Source organism: Papaver somniferum, unplaced genomic scaffold, assembly GCF_003573695.1.
Source record: "Papaver somniferum cultivar HN1 unplaced genomic scaffold, ASM357369v1 unplaced-scaffold_131, whole genome shotgun sequence".
Classification (NCBI taxonomy): domain Eukaryota; kingdom Viridiplantae; phylum Streptophyta; class Magnoliopsida; order Ranunculales; family Papaveraceae; genus Papaver; species Papaver somniferum.
The window spans coordinates 3,668,399-3,690,775 of record NW_020622270.1 but is presented as its reverse complement, the minus strand read 5'-3'; the positions used below and the strand labels follow the sequence as shown (position 1 = coordinate 3,690,775).

At 37.5% G+C, this 22,377-nt stretch overlaps 3 protein-coding genes and 1 pseudogene across 5 annotated transcripts; all 4 read right to left on the bottom strand.

The window, feature by feature from the left end:
- Positions 1-3,169: 3,169 nt before the first annotated feature.
- On the bottom strand, positions 3,170-6,829 carry LOC113332435 (annotated as a pseudogene).
- A 631-nt stretch (positions 6,830-7,460) lies between these two features.
- Positions 7,461-9,942, bottom strand: LOC113332261 (ribosome maturation protein SBDS-like). Of its 2 annotated transcripts, none has more exons than XM_026578835.1 (2): positions 9,786-9,942; positions 7,461-8,178 (listed from the first exon to the last, which is right to left on the bottom strand). In XM_026578835.1, the coding sequence occupies exons 1-2, from the start codon at positions 9,903-9,905 to the stop codon at positions 7,870-7,872; spliced, it is 429 nt and encodes a 142-aa protein (XP_026434620.1). In that variant the 5' UTR covers positions 9,906-9,942; the 3' UTR covers positions 7,461-7,869. The 2 variants fall into 2 exon arrangements, with proteins under 2 accessions (XP_026434620.1, XP_026434619.1); XM_026578834.1 differs by lacking the exon at positions 9,786-9,942 and adding an exon at positions 8,301-9,249.
- LOC113332260 (ribosome maturation protein SBDS-like) lies at positions 9,462-13,250 on the bottom strand. 2 transcript variants are annotated; one of them, XM_026578833.1, is made up of 7 exons: positions 13,061-13,250; positions 12,535-12,688; positions 12,167-12,352; positions 10,859-11,044; positions 10,358-10,735; positions 9,894-9,968; positions 9,462-9,804 (listed from the first exon to the last, which is right to left on the bottom strand). In XM_026578833.1, exons 1-5 carry the CDS (start codon positions 13,198-13,200, stop codon positions 10,619-10,621), a joined length of 783 nt encoding a protein of 260 aa, XP_026434618.1. In that variant the 5' UTR covers positions 13,201-13,250; the 3' UTR covers positions 9,462-9,804; positions 9,894-9,968; positions 10,358-10,618. The 2 variants fall into 2 exon arrangements, with proteins under 2 accessions (XP_026434618.1, XP_026434617.1); XM_026578832.1 differs by having other exon boundaries at positions 9,462-9,968.
- Positions 13,251-21,235: 7,985 nt separating this feature from the next.
- On the bottom strand, positions 21,236-21,664 carry LOC113332434. The gene has a single exon (XM_026578977.1). The coding sequence runs from the start codon at positions 21,662-21,664 to the stop codon at positions 21,236-21,238; it is 429 nt and encodes a 142-aa protein (XP_026434762.1).
- Positions 21,665-22,377: the final 713 nt, after the last annotated feature.

The window sequence follows — 22,377 nt, the reverse complement described above, 5'->3', positions numbered from 1 at the left end:
GTTTATAGCCAAATAATGTTGCCCCTCCATCATTTGGAGTACCATAAGTTGGGCTAACTGGAGACAAACACAAAAAAGGATGTGGAATATGTGCATATATAGCACAAGGCGGCTTCGGCTTATTTTGCTCTTTAACATGAACAATTTCTTGCTCTTGTTCTTGTTCCTCTTCTTCGGATTCATCCTCTTCATCCCTTTCTTCCTCTAACTCTTGGCCTTCTTCTTCTTCGGACTCCTTCTCTTCTTCTCCTTCTTGGCCTTGTCCTTGTTGTTCTACTTCTTCCTCTTCATCCTTTTCTTCTTCCTCTACATCTTCATCTTGTTGTCTTTGTTCTTCGAACTCTTCATTTACTTGGTCTTCATTTCCTTCCTCTTCATCCTCATCATCATTATCTTCTTCAATAACATTATCAATTATATTCTCCATCACCTCTTAATTGACATCTTGGATTACATTCCGAACATTATCTTGGTTCACTTCCTGTAACGATCCCCCTCCATGTTTAGCATTTTTAGTATCACGGTTTCGGAAATCCAAATGTATTCTACCACGAGGGGTGGGGGTTCTCAAATATTCATCTAGGTGGAAATTAGATCTTTTTCCTTTTTTTCTAATGAATGAAAACCACATTATTAGCTAAACAAAATATTTTCTAATCAAATAAAATTGAACATGGGATTACATCATACACAAGATGTTACCAGACTAAAGTTTGGTTATCTGGTATGTAAGTTTGAAGTAACCGAACTAGGCGATCGGTGACCTAGTGTAAGTTGGGAAGTAACCGAAATACATGTTTGGTGTTTGCAGACAGAGGTTTGTCCCCCAAGAAATTGCGAAGTAACCGAACTGTATAACAGAAAAGTTCGGTTACCTATGTAAATTTATCGACTACACCGAACTATAATTTTCCCATATAAAGAAGGAGTTCGGTTACAAAAAATTTTCTTGCGAGATTACCGAACTAACAGTTCGGTTACCTAAAAATTGATAAAGTTTGCGATATTGCCGAAGTGTTCTTCATATTGAAAGTTCGGTTACAAAAAATCTAGGGTTTTTGAAATTCTCCTAGCCGAAATGTTTACTGTAACTACCATTTTCAATGGGCGTTGATGATTTCTAATCGATTTCTTCAAAAAAAAGCGAATTAAAATGAACGGGTACGAAGGAAATTACGCTCGTATTTGCATTTCACTTGAATCAGACTTCTTGGTTGTTGGATGATTGATTTTGCCTCTCAACTTTGCTTCAAGTTGTTTATCAATTTGCAATTCTTTTGGGAGATTTACTATATTTGCGAGTCTCGGACTGAATCCTGGAAATATGGGTGTCTGCTTGGTACGCATTGCTTATAAAGATGGATTAATCCACGATGAATTTTTTTCGAATCGACGATTAATGTCGATGTATACGAAGAAGAGGAAAATAAAAGAAGAAGAAGAAGAAGAAGAAGAAGAAGAAGAAGAAGAAGATGAAGAAGAAAAGGGAGAGAAGTGTTTTGAAACTGATTTTAATCAGTTTTGTTTTTGAGTTTTATTTTAATGGGTTAGATTAGTGGGTAGTGGTTAAATTAGTAAGTTATTAGGATTAGTTATAACCTTAATTAGGATAAAGCCAGATTAGTCTTCCCTAATTTTTAGGACACCCCTTAGAATGTAGGGTGGACATTCATATCACAAAATAGCCCCCAACCAAAATGGGCTAGTGCCCAAAAAATCGTTCATAATTAAATGCGTTAAGATGTTATGGATCTCGGTCTTACATTCGTTTAAGGATTGGGCTTTCCAAGGCAAGGTCACATCACATGCCTCAAAGACGCAATTCGTGCACAAGGAAAAGGAATCGGTTTGGAGCTTAACAATGAAGCTGAGACAGTTGGTAAAGGCTAGTTTTCCAGGTCCTCGGCATTGAGAAGGGTAAGAGAGAAATTAGTACATAAATAATGAAACAGTGATCTTAGCAATTTCATCTAACCAATTAACACAGTTAACGGGTCCGGTCATGCAAAAGAATATTTTGTGGTCCCTAACTTAAAGAATGTACTTAACTATAACAAAGTTAACGTTTTTTTTTTTCATTTTTAATCGATTCAATTGAATGGATATTGGTTGTTTTTTCTTGAAATTGAGTCAACAATCGGAGAGTTATCGTCCCCGACTACTGATAAGAGCGATGAAAACGAATGGAAGTTGATCCGATTGACGGCTAATACGACATGAAAATTGTCAAAAAACCGTCACCTAAACTTTTAATTTTAATCTTGATCGTCCATTGCCAACAAAATTCAGCCATCAGATCTAAAACTGTTACAGAAATGTTACAAAATATGTTACAATATAAGTGTTAGACGAATATAATACTTATAAATGTTATAAAATCACTATTACAGATATTGTTGCAAAAACTGTTACAAATTTCATCACAAAAACAACCACCCCCTACTTTGGTCGTCCCAGCACTGCTAAAGCAGTCATCTAGTATATTCTAATTATTTCTTTTAAAATTCTCTACAATCAAAAATTGAAATGAAATCAATTAAGGTTTTGATTTTTTTCCTAAAATCAATTATCTAAAACTCCATAAGTATTATTATTCTATAAAAAATTATAAGATGATCTTCTTTTTTCTTAATCACGATTACATTAAATCGAGTACACTTGAAATTATCAATTATGTCACAAATCTTACATAAGTTTAATTATGAAAAGTATATAATTAACTTTTTGTTCTTTTTATCTGATTTAGGGATTTGTAATTTATTCAACTATTTTGGGGTATATATAAAATTGTGTCGAATTTTATGGGTTATGTTAAATGATATAAGAATATATTTGGTTAGATTAATGACTTATTTTATATGAGATATGGTTAATTAAAACATGGACTGTATTTAAGAGAGAGACCGGTGAGTCAAAACTTGAAGAAATGGGTGAGTGAATCAGACTGAGATGAACCAACCAAAAACACATCAAGTTTTTTCTTCCCCTTCAAAAGTAGTTACCGTAAACGTACATTTTTTCCCATCGTAAGATGTTACATTCTCAACGACATTACCATTCTCATTGTGTGCCCATACATCTTATTTACTTCCAGAGACAGTAAACAAAGTCGGAGGTTATTCCGTACATACACTAAGATAAGCAAAAGCAAACACACTAAGACAATACAGGCCCGCAAAGTTGATGCTAATTATCCATTTTGTAGTACTTTACGAGTAGCTCCATACACGAGTACATGCATTTTATTTTTTTTTTGGCTTAAAAGGATAAAATTTTATTGGAAAAAGAAAAAAGAGAATTACAAAAGAAGAAAGCACTAATCAAGTGCCGCAAAAGGTACTAGATTAAGGCCTAGACACTCCTTAACATAAACTAACAAAGGCATAAAATTCCCAGCTCCAAAGAGCTTAAATTCAAAGACAAAAAGCAAATGCCGCAACCTGTTTCTTCCTAGCGGGGGTTCTTTTCCCTTTACCAAGCATATCATTGTTTGTAACCCAAGGCCAATTGAGTTTTGCAAGTTCTTTTTCAGGATTTAGCTTGGATTGCCTTTCTACTATGCCACCGAAAATATTCTTCATGTCGGCTTTCTTTCCTCCAACACCTAACAAAGCACTAACATTCACAAGATTGTAAACCTTTTGATCCTTAGTCATAGGTTTCCTTCTAGGTATTTCTTCTAGAGTTCTCATATTCTCAACTTCCATACCTTCATTATCTGTTTCATATTCCGACTCTTCACTAGAATCATCACAAGATTCAATTGTGACTTTGTCATCGCTGACTTCCTTGTTACCCACTTGTTCTTTGATTCCTTCTTCTCTACTCCCTCTCAAAGATTCATCTAACTCTGCATTAACAATTTCAGCATCTGTATCTAAGACAGAAAAAGGGTTCAGGGAGCAAGGTTGAACTTGCGAACTACCTTTTCCGCTTGATTTCTTCTTCTTTGTTGTATAAGCAGTCCAATTTGCTGTTCAAGGTTCCACTTACTTTGATTGACTCACCATCTCCAAGTCTTGTCGCATAGTTGTAATCACTTCAGTTGTCTCCCCCGCACTAGTCTCATGAGCCTCTGTTGTGGCTGTTGCAGCATTACTAGTCTTAGGAACCCACTTCTTTTTGTACTTAGGTGCAGGATTGGAACCATATTTAGCACTTGAATGCCCAAAACTCTTACAAAGAGAACATAAAGTAGGCTTCCATGGATATTCAACCCTCACCTTATACTTTTTATCATCAATTTGATAAGGGAGCTCACAAGGGAAGGTGTAGGTTGAATCAATTTTTACACAAACTCTAGCATAGGACATTCTAGTCTTCAATGTTGTACGAATACCAGTCATAATTGGAGTTCCTAAAAGACTACATATCCTAGCAAATCCAGTAGCATTCCAAAGATGAATTGGTAAAGCTCTAATTAACATCCAGGTTGGGACAATTTTAATTGCACCAATATGTTGTTCAATAAATGGAGACCAGGGACGAATTAGAAATAACTTACATGCAATAAACAGAGAACCCATAGATCGTCATCTCAAAATCTCCCTTTTTTTTCCACTGAGCAGTTAAATTCTCTTTCACTAAGGTGAAATCCGGCCTCTTACCCACAAAGTATTCCACCACTAAAGATTCATTTAATTCAATACGTGGTTGGAGCTCATCTGATGAAAAGAAAGCAATTGGATCTCCATTGAAGTTTTTCGGTCCATCAAAAGCAAGTTTTGTAGTTACTGACGCTCTAGCTTGATTATTGAGACAATCCTTCCAACTTTGGATACCAGCAGATCCGGGATTTGAAACTCCATTAATAGCGGATGTAGCCTTTAAACGAGGTAATAGAGGAAATTCTTCCAAACCAGGATTAATATTGGCGCTAGCAGATGAAACATGAACAATTTCTCTCTGGATTGTTGGAAGGATTGTATGGATTGGTGGAGGATTAACGCCTCCAGCCATGGAAATTTTTTTGACCTAAAAACCCTTGTCATGCCATTGCAGAGAAGAGAGAGAAATTTTGTGAACTAATATAAGTTTCTTTGACTACATGCATCTTGAAATTATTAGACATAAAGTTCGTGAGGAAGGCGTGGAGTGAGCATAACTCCGAGTGGTGTGGCTTTAATTATATTGGAAAAACCGACAGCTTCGGTCATATCGATAGGTGCATCGTAAGCTGTTTTGAACTCGAATCCATGAACCAAACGAGCAACTGTCATGTTCAGCATCTGAAGACCCAGTGAAGTTCCAGGGCATGATCTTCTACCGGATCCGAAAGGAGTGAGCTCAAAATGTTGACCCTTAACATCAATGTCTTTATGGGCATCAGTAAGAAATCTCTCGGGGCGGAATTCCGATGGATCCGACCAGACTCGCGGGTCACGTTGAATCTTCCAAGTATTCACGATTAATTTTGTCCCTGCTGGAACGTCGTATCCAGCAACAGTGCAGTCCTCTGTGGATTCAAGCTGACGCATGGACACTGGATATAGACGCATCGCTTCCTTAACTATAGCTCGGATGTACATGAGGTCCTTGATATCGGATTCATCAACTTGCCTTTCTTTGCCGACATGGTTGTCCAACTCATCATGAGCCTTCTTCAATGCATGTGGATTATTTACTAGCAACGCAACCGCCCACAGCATGGTAAACATTGTCCAGACGGTACCACCTGCAATAGAGCCTGCAAGAATCACCAACAATAGTATGCTTTTTTTAGGTGGTTTTCAATGCATAATACAACATGCAGAACGTTTAAAACTGATTGACATACCGCACATGTAGCTTTGTTGATGGTATCTGCGTCAGAATAACCATTTAGCTTTGGATTTTCCTCCAGCATTAGATCCATCCAGTCCTTCTCATCTGACCCTGATCTCTTCATTTTCTGTTCTTCCAACCATGCAGTTAATATACGATCCAGATCCTTTCCAATACTCTTCACCTCTCGTCTGTTTCCGTCCAAATCCAACGATCCGAAAAGCGGTATTGAGTCCCCCAGAGAAATCAGACCCATTACATTAACAAAGCGTCTCAATCCCTTTCGGCACTTCTCTGCATCTCTGCCGGTAGTAGTAGCATCCCCAAAGCATCTCTTCCCTGCAATTATTCTAGTAGTCATATCAAGGAATAAATCACCAATCCACTGCTTCAACTCAACAAAACTGGAGCTCCTTTGATTCTGCCAACACCCCAGTTCGCATTGTATAACTCTTTGATGGACGTATTAATCTCAGATTGCCATACTTTTCTTACCACCGCAAGGTAATTATTGGAAAGGAGTTCAGTTTTCAATAATCTACGAATTTCGGCACAATATTGTCCATCAGAAGAGAAACTCAACATGGCGTTGTCGTAACCTATATATTTCCCTGCTGCTGTGCGTGATCGAGAAACAAAGATCTTGTCGTTGGTGGTAAAACATTCTTTTGCTGCCTCCCAACTGCTCACTACAAGTGTCGGATGTGCGCCGATTTGGACAGTGAAAACTGGTCCGTATTTGTCAGCCATGGCTCCCAAAACTATGTGTTGTGGTTTCGATCGGTCGATTAGATGGAGATGACCAATGAAGAGCAAAGAACCAGCTGGTTCTGGTGCTTGGTGATGATTTTTCAGTGAAGATTTTGTATTTGGTCTCCATACTAACAAATAGTAGAGGACAAATGGGAATAAACTGATAATAATATTTGTTGCAGAGAACTGGTAACTGAAAAGAGTGACAATAGAATACTCCATGGTTTCAGTATACTTAAAGATGAATATTATAAGATTTGTGAGATTAACTGCGTTTTTCCTGAAATTATTTATAATTCACATATTGCAAGTTGTGGTGTTTTTTTTTTTGTGTGAAATTATTAACAAGTTGCATAGTATAGACCCACACTTCAACAATTATTTGTTGCAATGCCGGTTTCAAAGTGGCTGAACCACATAGCGATGATAAGCATATCCAACTCATTTATTTTATTTGTCGAAAATCAAGGGAAGTGATTTTTGACCATTGAAATTAAAATCACTAGATTGAAAAATTTAGTATTTCGAAATAAATTTATTTTTAATAACCCCAAAATATTCGTTTAAAATTCGTTATCATTTAATTTTTATTTACAAAATACGTCTAAAACATAAATATGATAATAAATATGTGAATGGATCGTCCTCTTTATTCATAGAGTGCCCTTTTAACTTAAGGGTTTTGGAGATGTTTTTCCTCGGAGGCGGACAGTTCCACCAATCTTTTGAGTTTATGCATAACATTATCTTCCCGGAACGTGGAACACAAGGATAATCCTTTACCAAAAAGGTGATAATCAATTAAAAAATAATTCAGCTAAAATAGAAATAAAATAAGAATTTGAATCCTAAAATATATCTAGGAGAATCGGTGTCCCAACATCCCAACCCCTTGAAAGGCAACTCGTCCTCGGGTTGGTTCGATGACCTGGTTTAAAAATTCCAAGTAGTGGCAGAGCCAGACAAATGACAGGCCATTATTATCAGGTTCTCAAAAAGTTTGGACAAATGATTCATCTCTTGTTAATATCAAATTTATCAACAAACTGTTCTTTTCACAATTAGCTCCCATTTTATAAAACAAAGTAGGGGAATTACATGTTGTGGTTAGTATCACTGCCAAAGATGAACAGATATTAAGATGTATACTCTATCAAATCATACTTCGAAGCATTCGCTACAACCAAGGCCATCTCTTCCACGCATTCATCGGATGTGAGCGGGGGGAGTTCCCTTGTCTTTCGCCTCAGATTATGCGTATGCCATGAACTCTTAAAGTGTTCACGGTATTGCTTAGCATCCCCCACAAATGCATTGCACGTACTACATTTTCTTTGCTTCACCTCAACTACTTCAAGTCCAGCACTTCTTATCAGCGCCATCATTTCTTGTGGAAATCGACTGTTTCTTATCGGCTCCATTTCCCGGGGAAATGGCCTGTTTCTGTGATACCTCACTTAACTTGATCTCATCTAATTCTTCAGTGCTTAGTGGTACTAGAGGATGATGACTTGGTTCAATGACGTCCCAGTGGTCATCGTAATGCTCAACATTGGTATCCTTCTCTAAGTGCACTGATACAGCAAGTATTTCTAACCTACCGTGGAGTCTCCTAACAAAAACATCATAGTCTCCGAGTAAAATAGGCTCCATCTCACAGATCTATTCAGACATAAGGAGGATTAAACACCAAAACAGAACAGGATAGAAATCCAACACACATTCTCCAAAGAAAAGGATAAATGAAAATTGCATTATTCAAAGTCCAGAAATCCAAGATTTACCAAAGACAGCTGATTTTTAGATTCAACTTTCGAAACAATTTCTGCATTCCATGCATTGAGCTTTTTCATAAGAGAACATGCATTCTCTTCAGGTATGGTGAGCCGTAATCTCATTGGGGCTCTTTTAATGGGATAGCACCTCTGAAGCTCACGTATAACTCCCATGGCCAGTGAATGTCATAGCATAGCATATATTAGAAAGAGGTAGCAACCCATCGAACTTTCGGTAAAAGAAGAACTAATTTAACCTATCTCAATAAATTTTTTACTTTGGAATAATAAAGAAATGAGTCGAGACTCCTGTCACAGGAAAGAGAACTTTGGTTGCTTTAAAGAATAGCAAGGTAGCGAACTGTGACTAATTAAGCGCAGAGATGGAGGGGAGAAGTTTACATATTAGCATACTCCCACATGCAGATGCAGAAAAACCTTATCCATACACACTATTCACCAACATTTCAGAAAATTATTTTTCCAGATCAAGCTCCTCCGAGTATGATGATATGACTCCAACAAGAAACACTCATGATAAACCCACATTAGCTTAAACTCGGAATTCTAAGAGGTATACTGAGTTTGAAATTTCTGTTATGTGCGAGTTTAAGTAACTGGAAGACAGATGCGGCAGCAAAACTCACAAAGTGCCACTTAAACCTTAAAGAGCGAAATGGTTTATTTTGTTAATTTTTGGAGATGAAATTATTTCTGGGTATAACAGTAGATTAACAGAAGTAAAGAAGTAAACTTATTCTAGCAATTGGTAATTCGAAGACATGTTATAATCCAACCATGTGATTCTGGAAAATGTTATTTCGGAAGACTGTGAGGTTTGGAAACTGGAGATACAATGAGACACCAGTTAGAGGCAAAAAGATAGTTCACATATAGTTGAAGAAATCACCTAGATGGCAAATCCACCATTAGCAACAAAAAAAACCTGACTTTCCTAGCTAGGTGTTTCCATATGATAAACCTCATATTAAAAGTAACCGAGTACATGAAGTTGATGCTACATATCTGCGAACTCCTAACATGTTCAGGAGCGTTTAGATTTCTAGTATAAATAAACTTACGCTAGCAACTGGCAGTAAAATTAAAGCCAAGTCATGTGATACTGAAGATTTCAAGCAAGTACTCGACACCACAGATACACAACATACAAGGACTACAATAAAATAAATCTGGGTCAGTTGAAACAAACTTCACATTGTTGCAAAGAAAGCACCTTGGTGGCTCAATGAAAACCTAATTGAGCCTAACACCGGGAAATTAAGTGTGAAATATGGTGCAATAGTTCATATGGCTACTGTTTCGGGTGCTAGATAAACAAACTTCTATAACCCAAAGATCAGGTTATAGAAGTAAACAAGAAAGTACAGTATCATCCAAATGTAACCAATGACAAGAACCCTAAGATTACAGAAATAAACAAACTTCTATACCATAAAAATAAAAAGCTTCGTAGTACCTGGAAGCTGAGAATACCTGTTTCTTTGAGTTTGATCTGTTATGAGGATCAACAGAAAAGTGAATTCCATGCATAAGTTTCTCAATCATACTTAAAGTATACGGACGTTTAGTTTCTGGATTAACCGTTTTTTGCATGATTATGGCTGCAATATCCCGAAACTGCCTTGATAACTGAGATTCACTTTGAAGCTCTCCATTCTGTAAAATCCGGTATCATCAACTACATCAGTTAAAACAATTTAACAGAACACATGCTTTTAATATCGTTTAACAATTTCGGAACAGTAAGTAGGTATCAGTATTTCCTCAATTCATTAAAGAAGATGGAAACCCGTAAACTACTCAACCTACAGGCATTCAGCAAAAGATGAATAGATCTTAAAATGTATACTCTTTCAAATATGACTTGGAAGCATTGCATCACGCATGGGCATATTTTCCAAGCATTCATCGGCAGTGAGGGGGGGGGGGGGGGGGGGGGGGGGGGGGGGGGGGGCCTCACATTTTGCTTGTGCCATGAAGTGTTCACGGAACTGCTTAGCATCCCCCACGAACACATTGCACATACTACATTTTCTCTGCTTTACCTCTACTACTTCGACTTCAGCACTTGTCTTGTCAGCTCCATCATTTCTTGTGGAAATCGATTGCTTCTTATCAGCTCTATTTCCTGTGGAAATTGACTGCTTCCGTAATACCTCACTTAACTTGATCTCATCTAACTCTGGAGTAGTTAGTGGTACTGGAGGATGATGACCTGGTTCGATGACGCCCCAGTGGTCATTTAACGCTCCAGCGTTTAGTGGTACTAGACCTACTGGTGGATAATGACTTGGTGCAACGTCATCTCAGTCATCGCAATCGTCATCATTGGTGTCCTTCTCAGCAAGGATTTCTGACCTACCATAGAGACTCCTAACCAAAGCATCACAGTCTCGGAAAAAACTAGGCTCCACCTCACAGACCTATTCAGATATAACGACGATTAAAACACCAAAAGAGAACAGGAGAGAAATCCAACACAAATTTCCCGAAGAGATGGACGATGAAAATTACACAATTCAAAAGTCCAGAAATGCCATACTTACCAAAGATAGCTGATTTCCAGATTCAACTATCGAAACAACTTTTGCATTCCGTGCATTGAGCTTTTCCATAAGAGAACATAAATTTTCTTCAAGTATGATGAGCTGTAATATCATTAGGGCTCTTTTGACGGGATAGCGCTTCTGAAGCTCACGTATAACTCTCAAGCCCTGTGCACGTAGAGACTCCTGTCATACAGATAGCAGATTTACTTTCAGAATAATAAAGAACTGCATAGAGACTCCTTTCATATGAATGGGAATTTGGTTACTTTGAAGAATTCAAAGTGTCCAAAAGAATAGCAAGGTAGCAAAAGGTGGGTGCAAACTGCGACTAATCAAGCGTAGAGATACCGTGGGGAGAAGTTTCCATATAAGCATACTCTCACTTGTAGAAGCAGAAAAACCATATCCACATACACTATTCACTGACATTTCATATTGACTCCCACAAGAAACACTTGTGATAAAACCACATTATAATACTCAGAACTATAAGAACTGGACCGAATTTGACATTTCTGTTATATGCTGAGTTGAAGGAATTGGGAGACGGATGCAGAAGGGAAATTCACAATGTGCCACTTAAACATAAAAGGTAAGGTTGAAATGGTTTATTTGATTAATAGTAAATTCGTAGAAGTAATGATGGATGGGTATAACAGTAGATACATAGAAGTAAACTTATTCTAGCAATTGCCAATTCAATTACAAGTAATAATGTGATTTTGGAAAAGCTATTTCAGAAGATTGTAAGGTTTAGAAACTAGAGCTACAATGAGACATCAGTTATGCAGTAAAAAAATAGTTCACAAATAGTTGCTGAAATCACCTAATGATAACTGACAATGCAAATCAAAAGTGCAAACTCGTAACATGGTCAGGAGCGTTGCAATTTCTGGTATAAATAAAGATACTCTAGCAACTAGCAGTAAAATTAAAGCCCAATCATGTGATGCTGAAGAAGATTATTTCAAGTAAGTATTTGGACACCACAGCACAACACATACAAGAAAATAAAATATGGGTCTATTGAAATAAAATTCAAATTGTTGCAAAGAAAGCACCTTATTGGCTCAACTAGAACCTCAATGAGCCTAACCCCAGAAAATTAAGTTTGAGATATGGTGCAACGTTTCATACGGCTACTGTATCGGGGTAGGGCTAGATAATCCATCATATTATAAGAAAGTACAGTATCATCCGAATAGTAACCAATGAGTCAATGGTAAGAACCCAAATTAATGGAAATAAACAAACTTCTAAAAAAACGAAAATAAAAAGCTTCATAGTATGGTAAACTAGGAATACCTGCTTCTTTGAGCTGTTATGAGGATCAAGAACAAAGTGAATTCCATGCATAAGTTTCTCAATCATACTAAAAGTATATGGACGTTTAGTTTCTGGATTAAACGTTTCTTGCATGATTATGGTTGCAATCCCCCGAAACTGCCTTGATAACTGAGATTCACTTTGAAATTCTCCATTCCGCAAAATCTGGTATCATCAACTAGATCAGCTAACACTAACTAACAGAACACCACATGCTTTTAATATCATATAACAATTCTGGTACAGTAGGTGGATAGCAGTATTTCCTCAATTCATTTAAGAGGATGGAAACCATAGTCCTCCATTGGAGACTCTATAAAAGAATCAAGGCAGCTGATTCAACTAACCTCGATGCAAATCTTTGACAAGTCATCTGTCTGAAATGCCACAACCAAATCTTTCGACTTGGCCGGAGTTCTTTTTGAAGCATTAGAGTAAACAATATCTGACCGCACTACTTCATTTATATCTTCCTCGCTGCAATGCGTCTTAGCATTTTTTCTACATTAAGCACCATCAGTAAATCAGATCACATACTCACAGAACCAAAGTAAAATTAAAATAAAAAATAGCCAAATTCATACATACAAATTGTAGACAACACAATCTAACTAATTCAAAACCTAGAACCATAATTTATCTGCCACAAAGTATATTTTGCCTTCTTTTCATCGCAATTCATTAAAATCTATAATCGACACAGCTAATTAAGCAAATCTAGACAAGACATGGTTTTGTAAGTTTTTGTAATTAGTGTTTAGATAAGAAATCTAACGAAAGCGGAAGGAAGAATTAATTATTACCATATTTCCGAATTAAAACGATATACGGATAGAGTTAATGAAACAAGAGAGAGATGAAGAAGATGATTACAGTTGATGACGCCATGAGAGGGCATGGTTAATGAAACAAATAATCTCGAATCGGAATCCATGTTTCTTCAGACTAACAACCGCAACGTCCGTCAATCTGCTTTCCCTTCTTAGGTCGAAACCCCTTCCTCGAATAGACATCTCCCGTCCCGGGTTTAAAGTTTGGATGAAAGATCCAATTTTTTAACGAGAGTAATTTATTAACAACCTTGGTATAGGGTAGCAGGGAATGGTAGAGGGGCGGCAATGGTGATAGCAATGTCCCTCTAATTGGTAAGGGTGTCTTATGGGGTTGTTAATTGACTAGCTTATTCTTTTCGCCTCAAATGGACTAATTTATCCTTGTTTTTTTGATTAAAAAGACTGAATTGTCCTTTCCTATTTTTAACCCAATTAAAACTGATTTTCAAAACAGTTTTGTTTTTTTTAACTTCATCTTCTTCTCCTCTTCTCCACCACCATTAAAACTTATTTTCATCGTTCTTCTTCCATTAATCGGCGAGTTGAAAAATTGATAATCGTGGATTTGAAACTATATTAGAGATGTCGAAGAAGAAGGTTGTTGAAAATTGTAGCGGTTCTAATAAACCAAATCCTCCATTAGGTCAAGAACATCAATTTGAAACTCCTCAACCATCAAAATCATGCACAATGACTTATATAAGGTATGTTTCGAAAAACCCAGTTAGGGTTTAGTCTATTGAGTTTGATTTAAGTTAGTTTTGTATGAAAAATTAGGGTTTTGTTGCGAAATTGAAACTGGATTGTAGAAGTTACATGTGAGGTACGGTTGGTAACAACTCCAATTCCAACCGTAACTATGGTATTTGTTGAAGATACGGTTGGTAAAAACTGAAATACCAACCGTATGTTCTTGAATTTAAGAAAATTGTTCAGTTACGTTTTTTATTTGCAACCGTATGTGGCTTACGGTTGGTCTCATGTCTTCAGTTACGAACCGTATATTGTTCTGTAACTTATGATTTTGGTTTTTACAGTTTGTAATTTCATCAATGTTATCAACCGTATTTGAGTTACGGTTGGTAACTCAACATTCATTACCAACCGTATAACATACTGTGTGTTAGTATTTGGCCAAAGATAACTTACGGTTGAAAACTAAGATAACAATACCAACCGTATAAGTGGCACGGTTGATATCGATACATCAGTTACCAACCGTATCTTTGGTATGGTTGATATCGATTCACTAATTACCAACCGTATGAGTGGTACGGTTAGTATATGTTCATCAGTTACCAACCTTATTTTGTTTTGTTTTTTGTTGTCCATATTATTTGTTTTACCCTTAGTAAATCAATCAATTGTAATGCTTGTGTAGGAAGAAAAAGAGAGGAAATGACCTAACCCCGATTGATCATACGCCCACCCCTCGCTGTGACAAGCATTTAGGGGCATATAATAGAGGTATCCACAAGAATGAGAAGAAGATGGAGAATAAATTTGAAATTAAGTTGAGGGAACAACCTGTGGCTGAATCTGGAGTTGAGTTTGAAACTAACCGTGAAGGCAACGAAAATGAAATTGTGGAGGAAGAAACTTATAATGATGAAGAACAATCTAAAGAATCCGATGATGATGGAGGGGAGGAAGAGGAAGCAAATGATGAAGAGGAGGAAGATGAAGAAAATGATGAAGAGGAGGCTGATGAAGAAAATGATGAAGAAAGGGAAGAGGTAGAAAATACCAAGGGAAAAGAGGTAGTTGTAGCTTCACCTCCAAGGCAAAAGAAAGAAAAGAAGCCGAGAAAGGAGCCCGCACCGAAAGCGATACATATTCCTAAAGACAAAGAATTGTTGTTGCCACCGAAGAAGAATAAAATTCTTTGGGGCGAGGCTCCAGATAAGTCTTCAATCTTATTTGGGTATAAAGATTCCTGGGCCGCAAAAGTATGTCAGACAAGGGTATGATTTTTCTTATTTTTCTTAGCATTCAATTTTTAACTGATTGTGATCCATTTTGTTTGTTTGTTTCAGTTCACCAATATGTGTTTATATTTTTGTATATTTGTGTTTTTAGGACCATGCAAGATGCACAAAATTGCTCAAACGTCAAAGGGCTAAACATTGGGCATTAGGTAAAGAATGTGATGCGGTTCGAGATCTAGTGACTAGTACAGGATTAGGGCCCGGAATTCTTCATTGCCAAACGGAGTATGATAGTGTTGTGGTCTCTGCCTTCAGGGAACGATATAGGCTTGAAACCGATACGTTTCATCTTCCATTTGGAGAGATGACAATAACACCGGACGATGTGAAGCAAATTACTGACCTTGAAGTTGAAGGACAATCAGTATTTGAAGGTTTCAACAACAACATGGCTTGGTTTGACCTTTACGCTCTTGTTGAAGAAACACTTGGGTGGGGGAAAGATGAAACTGAGATGGAGTTTAAGTTGACTGGTGGTTATGACCAAAATGAACCACATAAACAAAAAAACCCGTTGAAAAAGCTAATGTTGAAGAATCTGAGGAAAAAGTTTAAAGGAACGTTGAAGAGGGAAAGGCAGGTGAGGTGATTGATGAAATCATAGTTAAACGTACATCCACAGCTTACTTGTTGTACTCTCTTGGGACCATATTCTTTCCCGATAACTCGGGAAATCGGATGAATGTTCAGTATCTACAATTGTTGAATAATTTGAACAACACCAAAAACTATTCGTGGGCCACTGCCACCCTTGCATATCTACTTGATAGCCTTAGAAAAGCCTCGAGGGTTGGAGCTACTGAAATTGCCGGGAATGTTGCGATTCTAATGGTAAGTTTGGTTACATTTTTATTCAATTATATGATGGTTTGTTATATTTTAGTCATGAGGCAATAGTTTATACTTAATTTTTTTCTAGGCATGTGTTTATGACCACTTTCCTAGCCTGGCCCCTCCTACTAATTGGGAACCACATGATTATGGCCTTACGGGAAAGAAGTTCATATTCACTGGTAGACAACAAAGGTTCAAAGACGACAAGCTCATTAGAATGAGGGAGCAAATAGATGCTTTCACTGTTGAAGATGTTATCTTTGACCCTTATGTGAGGATCGAAAATGGAGTTGATGCTCGTAGGCTCACAGAGTCCGCAGGCTACAACGGACCATTGTATCATCCCACAAGTTACGTTATGACCAATCCTCGTCGCATTCTATGCCAAATTGGTCCTATTCAAGTAAGGGCTATCAAGAAAAACTTTAAATTATCCAAGGAAGGATCCGAGACAAAATTCCCCACCATTGTACTCAACTACCTCCCAACTCCGACGGTTGATGCTTGGAACAATCGCCATGAAGAAAGATACCAACTCACAGTGGGAGAGGCAATTCCTTGTATCAACACGAAAGAAGCCGCTGCTGATTACATGACTTGGTATACTTATTTTGGTCATCCATATATGATCAAATAATGATCCGGAGGCCCAACAAAATATTCTAAAGGCTGTAGCACAAAGGAAGGCAGTTGATGAGACCAAAGAGAAAACGGGTCTATTTGGTTTGTCTTGGAAGAAGCTATACTTCATGTCGGTACGTAATTTTGTTATCCTCATGACTTTGGATTTGAAGATTAATGTATATTATGAAATAATCTCTTAACACTCTTTTTGACATGTCAATAGAAAGAGAGAGGACAAGCTTTGGCAAATAGCATGACTTCATGCATACGTAGTAATGGTGTGATTAAAGCTCCTCAACAAAAGATCTTGCAAGAGCAAATAAGGAACATGCATAATCCAAATATGGAAGAATTGTACGAGGGGTTGGTCATGGAAGAGCGAGGCTCAAGAGGAGTAGAAACTCTCTTGGAGGTGCGAGTAGTAGCGGTCGCCAACCTTCACCTGGCAGCGAAGAGACAAATGATGAAGAGGAGGAAGGCGGGGTGGGCCATAGCCGAAGATTTGGTCGCGGTCGCGGTGGTCGCGGTGGTCCTAGAACTCGTGGTGGTGGTCGCGGTGGTCCTAGAACTCGCGGTCGGCATGCTTAGTTATGGAATTTAGACTTATGGATTTATCCTATTTGTGTGTTGTTAGTTATGACTTTCGACTTATGGATTTATCCTATTTGTGTGTGGATGTTATGAATTTCGACTTATGTTATGGATAATTGTTTTACGTTAGTTATGGAATTTAGCTTATGAGCTTATATGTGTTAGTTATGGATTTGAACATATGTTTGAACTTGTTCGGTTTCAAAATTTTGTTGAATTACCAACCGTATCTATGGAAATCAAAAAAATTACAGACATACGGTTCATATTTGAATTTCCTTTACCAACCGTATATTGTTCTGTGTATGTTTGAAGTTGTTCGGTTTCAAAATTTTGTTGAATTACCAACCGTATCTATGTAAATCAAAAAACTTACAGACATACGGTTCATATTTGAATTTCCTTTACCAACCGTATATTGTTCTGTGTATGTTTGAAGTTGTTCGGTTTCAAAATTTTGTTGAATTACCAACCGTATCTATGGAAATCAAAAAAATTACAGACATACGGTTCGTATTTTAATTTCCTTTACCAACTGTACCTGGGTCCGGTTGGTAACTTAAAGTCCTTTACCAACCGTATATTTTTCTGTGTATGTTTGAAGTTGTTCGGTTTCAAAATTTTGTTGAATTACCAGCCGTATCTCTGGATTTCAAATTTACTCAGAGGTACGGTTGGCTATTTTCTGTTAGTTACCAGCCGTAATTCTGGAAATCGACAACTTTACAGACATACGGTTATTAATTGTCTTTCCTTTACCAGCCGTAACTCTGGAAATCAAAAAAATTACAGACATACGGTTCATAATTTTCTCTCATTTACCAACCGTACCTGGGTGCGGTTGGTAAGTCCGAAAAAGTTACCAAAAGTAAGTCTGGAATTCAAAAAATTTGAAAAGTTGGTTGCACTGACATGTACTTGTGCAATTTGAAAATATATCCGTTGAGACTATCAATAACTTCAATTTCAAAAAATAGATCCGTTATTGAAGATATTTTTATATATATATATATGCTTATCCTCCTTGCTTAGACTTACACCTCCACTTGAATTCCAAAAACAGATCTCTAACCTTAAACTATATTATGGATCCAAACCTTGAATTCACTTTGGAAGAAGATTTATGTATTTGCCGCAACTTTGTTCTATGCTATCCAAAAAGAGGAGAAGAACGACGTCGATGTGGTTTTGTGAGTACAAGTTATTTGAGTACTCTATTTGAAAAAATTTGTTCCGAAACAGGTAACCCTAATAACCGCAATGCAATTATGTTGTATGTTCGTTATGGAACTAATCGGGATAACGTTCAAGAATTTATGACATTAGTTCGTATTATGGATGAAATATTTTTAAGGGGTGAAACTGACGCTGAAGTTTTAGAGAGCTCTATTCAAGAATGGAGGCGATGGAAAAGGTCTAGTTTTCAATACTTACCTCATTTCAACATCCTTAAAGACTTATATCGCACTCGTATACCCGGATATTAGTATCATTTTAATGAGTTGTAATTTCATTTGTATTTGTAATGGTTTCATGGTTGTAGTGTTGGTTTAGTAATGAAAAAAATACTTCATTCATTCTTGGTTTAGTCAAAATACAAAATACTTTCAACATTCTTTGAACTACTTTGAACATAATACTTCATTCATTCATTCTTCATCATTGCTCATAAGTACGAATTGCTTCGGCATAGATTGAATGATGGCCTTCCATAATTCAATCCTTTCCTCAAATCGAATGCACCAAGTCTTGGGGAGTTCACCGTCACAACCAAATTCCCTCCACAATGGAGGTAATGGACTTCCTTCATGCAATCGGTGGCCAACGTAATGATTTCCTTCCACATGCCCCATTACAACTGTTTTTTTAATTGACAAGTCTTCGTCAAACGGAACTCTTGTTGGTGCAAATGTAATGCTCAAGTCTCTGGAGATTAAATGGATAACGCAATTGAATGCGTTGGCGAGTAGTTGGCCACATATAGGCATGCACATCCAATATTCACTTGTCAAACATACGTCGCCGGTTAACAGTTTTTCCATTTCCTTGAAGCTCTCATTTAACACCTCATCGGTTTCGTTTCTTTCAACTCTCATCATCGGCTTATAGAAGTCGCGGTAACCATGTAATTTCATTAAGCTTTTTTGCCTTACGTAAGTAACTTGGTCACAACCCCACCCTATCGCGTCTTCAAAGGGTCCAAGTTGATCCACGAAGACGTGGTAACCACAATTCCCATCACCATGAACATCCTCCGTGGCCTTGATATAACCACGAATATAGTCGGGGAAAAAACGAAGGTAATATTCATAGAAAGTGTAATGGTTCCGGCTATATCGACCATTCTCGTCTCTAGGTGGTGCTTTAGGCAATCCTTTTAGATGAATCGTCTCCTTTTCCTTGTCAGCACTTGACGGAATTATTTCAACCATCGGACTCTTTCCATTGTTCCTTGCTAATTGTTTAACACCAACTCTACCAACAAGCCTTTTTATTGAACTATTTTGGGAGGAAACCTCGGGATCGACATTGGAACATTTACATTTAAATTCATCATCTTTTTCTCCACTTTCTTTGCAACCTTTTCCTTTATCATCAACTTTGTTTCTTTGTTGTTCTTTAGAGCGATATACCGGACCTTTTCCTTTAACATCAATTTTTCTTGTCGTACTTTCTTGAGTAGGAAGCTCGGTACATCTTTCTTGTACATTTCGACGGCTTGGTTCCCCTTTATCCCCTTGACCTCTTTTTCGTTTGTTTCTACCTTGCACATCATCCTCTTCCATCTCATCCTCCGCTTCATATTCCTTTCTCTTCTACAGCTCTTCCAATCTCGGTATCGGCAAACGTTCCTAGAAATTGATCATCAAAAAAAATTTCACGGAAGGATAATTGTTTCCAAAAGGGATCAACATCTTGAATAAGGATCACTTTGTCTTGGTACGTGGCTATAACATGCCGACATGGGAGTCCAAAACTTGTCATGTTTGGACAAACACACTCTTCTTCATAATCGCCCCATTCATAATGTTGGACTTCATACATTATCTTCTCAATTGCTTTGTGCGAAACTTGATGTGTAATTCCCCTTAGCCACTCATTGTCTAACCATTTGGTGTGTTGCTTGCACTTTCTTTTTTTCAAAAGACTCCGTAACTCTATCGTGATCACGGAGGAAATACGAATGCATGGCTTCGAATAACGTAACTAACCCACCATTACAACTATGAAGCTTCTTCTTCAACCGGTTGTGAGATGACTCCGCCGTACTTGTAGCTTGTTTGTCATAGTGCTTATATTGGTTAGTGAAAGCCGATATGAACTTCTCTTTGTGCGGATCCAACCAATTATCCAATAAATACTTCATAACACTTGGATAACCTTTTCTCCAATGAGCCACTAACATACGAGCTTTATCCTCATATTCATCCACGGTGATAGAATAGGTCAAGGCTTTCCACTCCGTTTTAAAACTTTCCCATTTTTGTTCCGCCAACTTGTCATCCTTCTTAAACTTCTCTTTGGCATCCTTTTGTTGATGTAACTGTAGCTTCTTTATTCTTTCCATTTCGCTCTTTTTGGTTGGACGGACAAGGCGCATGCACTTAGTTTCAATACTTTTCCACAAGTGGAACGTGCAAAGAAGGTTATGAGCTTCCGGGAAAACCCTCCGAATTGCGTTCAACAAAGTTTGTTCCTTGTCGGTAATAATGACCTTTGGAGTATATCCCTCTACGTAGAATAGCTTCACTTGGTTCAATGCCCACACATAGCTCTCTTCGAGCTCATCTTTCAAGAAGCAAAAACCAACACTAAAAGGAGCATTAGTAGAAGTTTGCCCGATAAAGTTCAACAACGGCATCTCAAACTTGTTGGTTTTGTATGTGCAATCCATTAGAAGGATTTTATGAGAGCACCGTGCCAACTTCACAAACTCGGGATTAGCCAACAAAAGATGTCTTATTCGTCCTTTCTCATCATCATCGTGGAATACGGAGTAGTTATGCATCTCCCCCAAATGCTTTAATTGTTGCATTTAGTGCCTTTGTTCCCATTTCTTAGCCTTGTATTTTTTCTTGCATTGTAGATGTTATCCAAATTAGAAGCATTTTGAGGGTTTCTTTCCTTTAAGTGAGCGAGGATATCAATCGGCTTCATACGAATTTGTGTCAGTGATTCTACGATATTCTCTTCTTCTTTGGTAAGGCGTCCAACATAAGCGTGTGATAGCAAACTCTGAGTATAGGGTGGTTATGACTACCACTTACAACTTTCTCCAAAAACCACTTGTTTGCCTTGTTCCTTTTAAACTGAAGCTTGAAGGGGCATCCTGTCTTCTTACTGAAAGTAGTATTCTTCCTCTTTGTCTTTGCCGCTTGCAAGGTATCCTTTTTTGCGCAACTTTTATGTTTTCCACTACACTCGCAAACCATTTGAAAGGCACTATCGTTAGTGGTACCATTACAAACTATGATACACCTAATCAACTTGCCTCGTTCTCTATCCCACTTCTTTGCATCGTCTTTCTCCTCCCATGCCTCCTCGGTTAAATAGTGAGAGCTAGAATCTTTGGTGAGAAGTTGATTTTCTAAAGGTTGGTCATCCATTGTAGGAGGTACAACAAAGAGCTGGACAAAAATATACCAACATTAGTCTAAACTAGGCAACAAAACAAATATATGTTTATAGGTACGGTTGGTAACGATAAAAACTTAGTAACCGAACCTTTAATACGGTTGGTTATTCGAAAATTTTAACCAACCGTAGGATAGGTTCGGTTGGTAACTAATTCTACTTTACCAACCGTACTAGGTGCAGTAAATACCTCCATGCAAAGGATGATTAGATACGGTTGGTATCGAAAATTCTCAACCAACCGTAACTGATACTTTTCTCCAAAATTGAAGAACATACGGTTGGTAACTGATACATTATCAACCGTAACCACTAGGTACGGTTGGTAATGAGCTCAATTCCAACCGTATGTTCTTCTGAAAATTTTAAAACTTTGATATTTTTACGTACTTTAGAGAATTTTGAGCAACAAAAAACTAATGGGAACTAGTTTAGAAGTATACCTGGTCATTTTCAGTGCTTGGTTCTCCACTTTGTTGGCTAATTTCTTCAATTGGTTGAGACTGACCATCACTTTGGGTTAAAACATCTACACCATCTAACAAATACTCCATATCAGGATCTTCATCAAGAGGTATGTAGTACTTGTTTTTTCTATCATATAGAGATTCACCACCTCAAAGTTGCGACTGAAATCACTCATTTTGGTTGAGTGAATCAAAATCTAGGGTTTCACAAATATCAC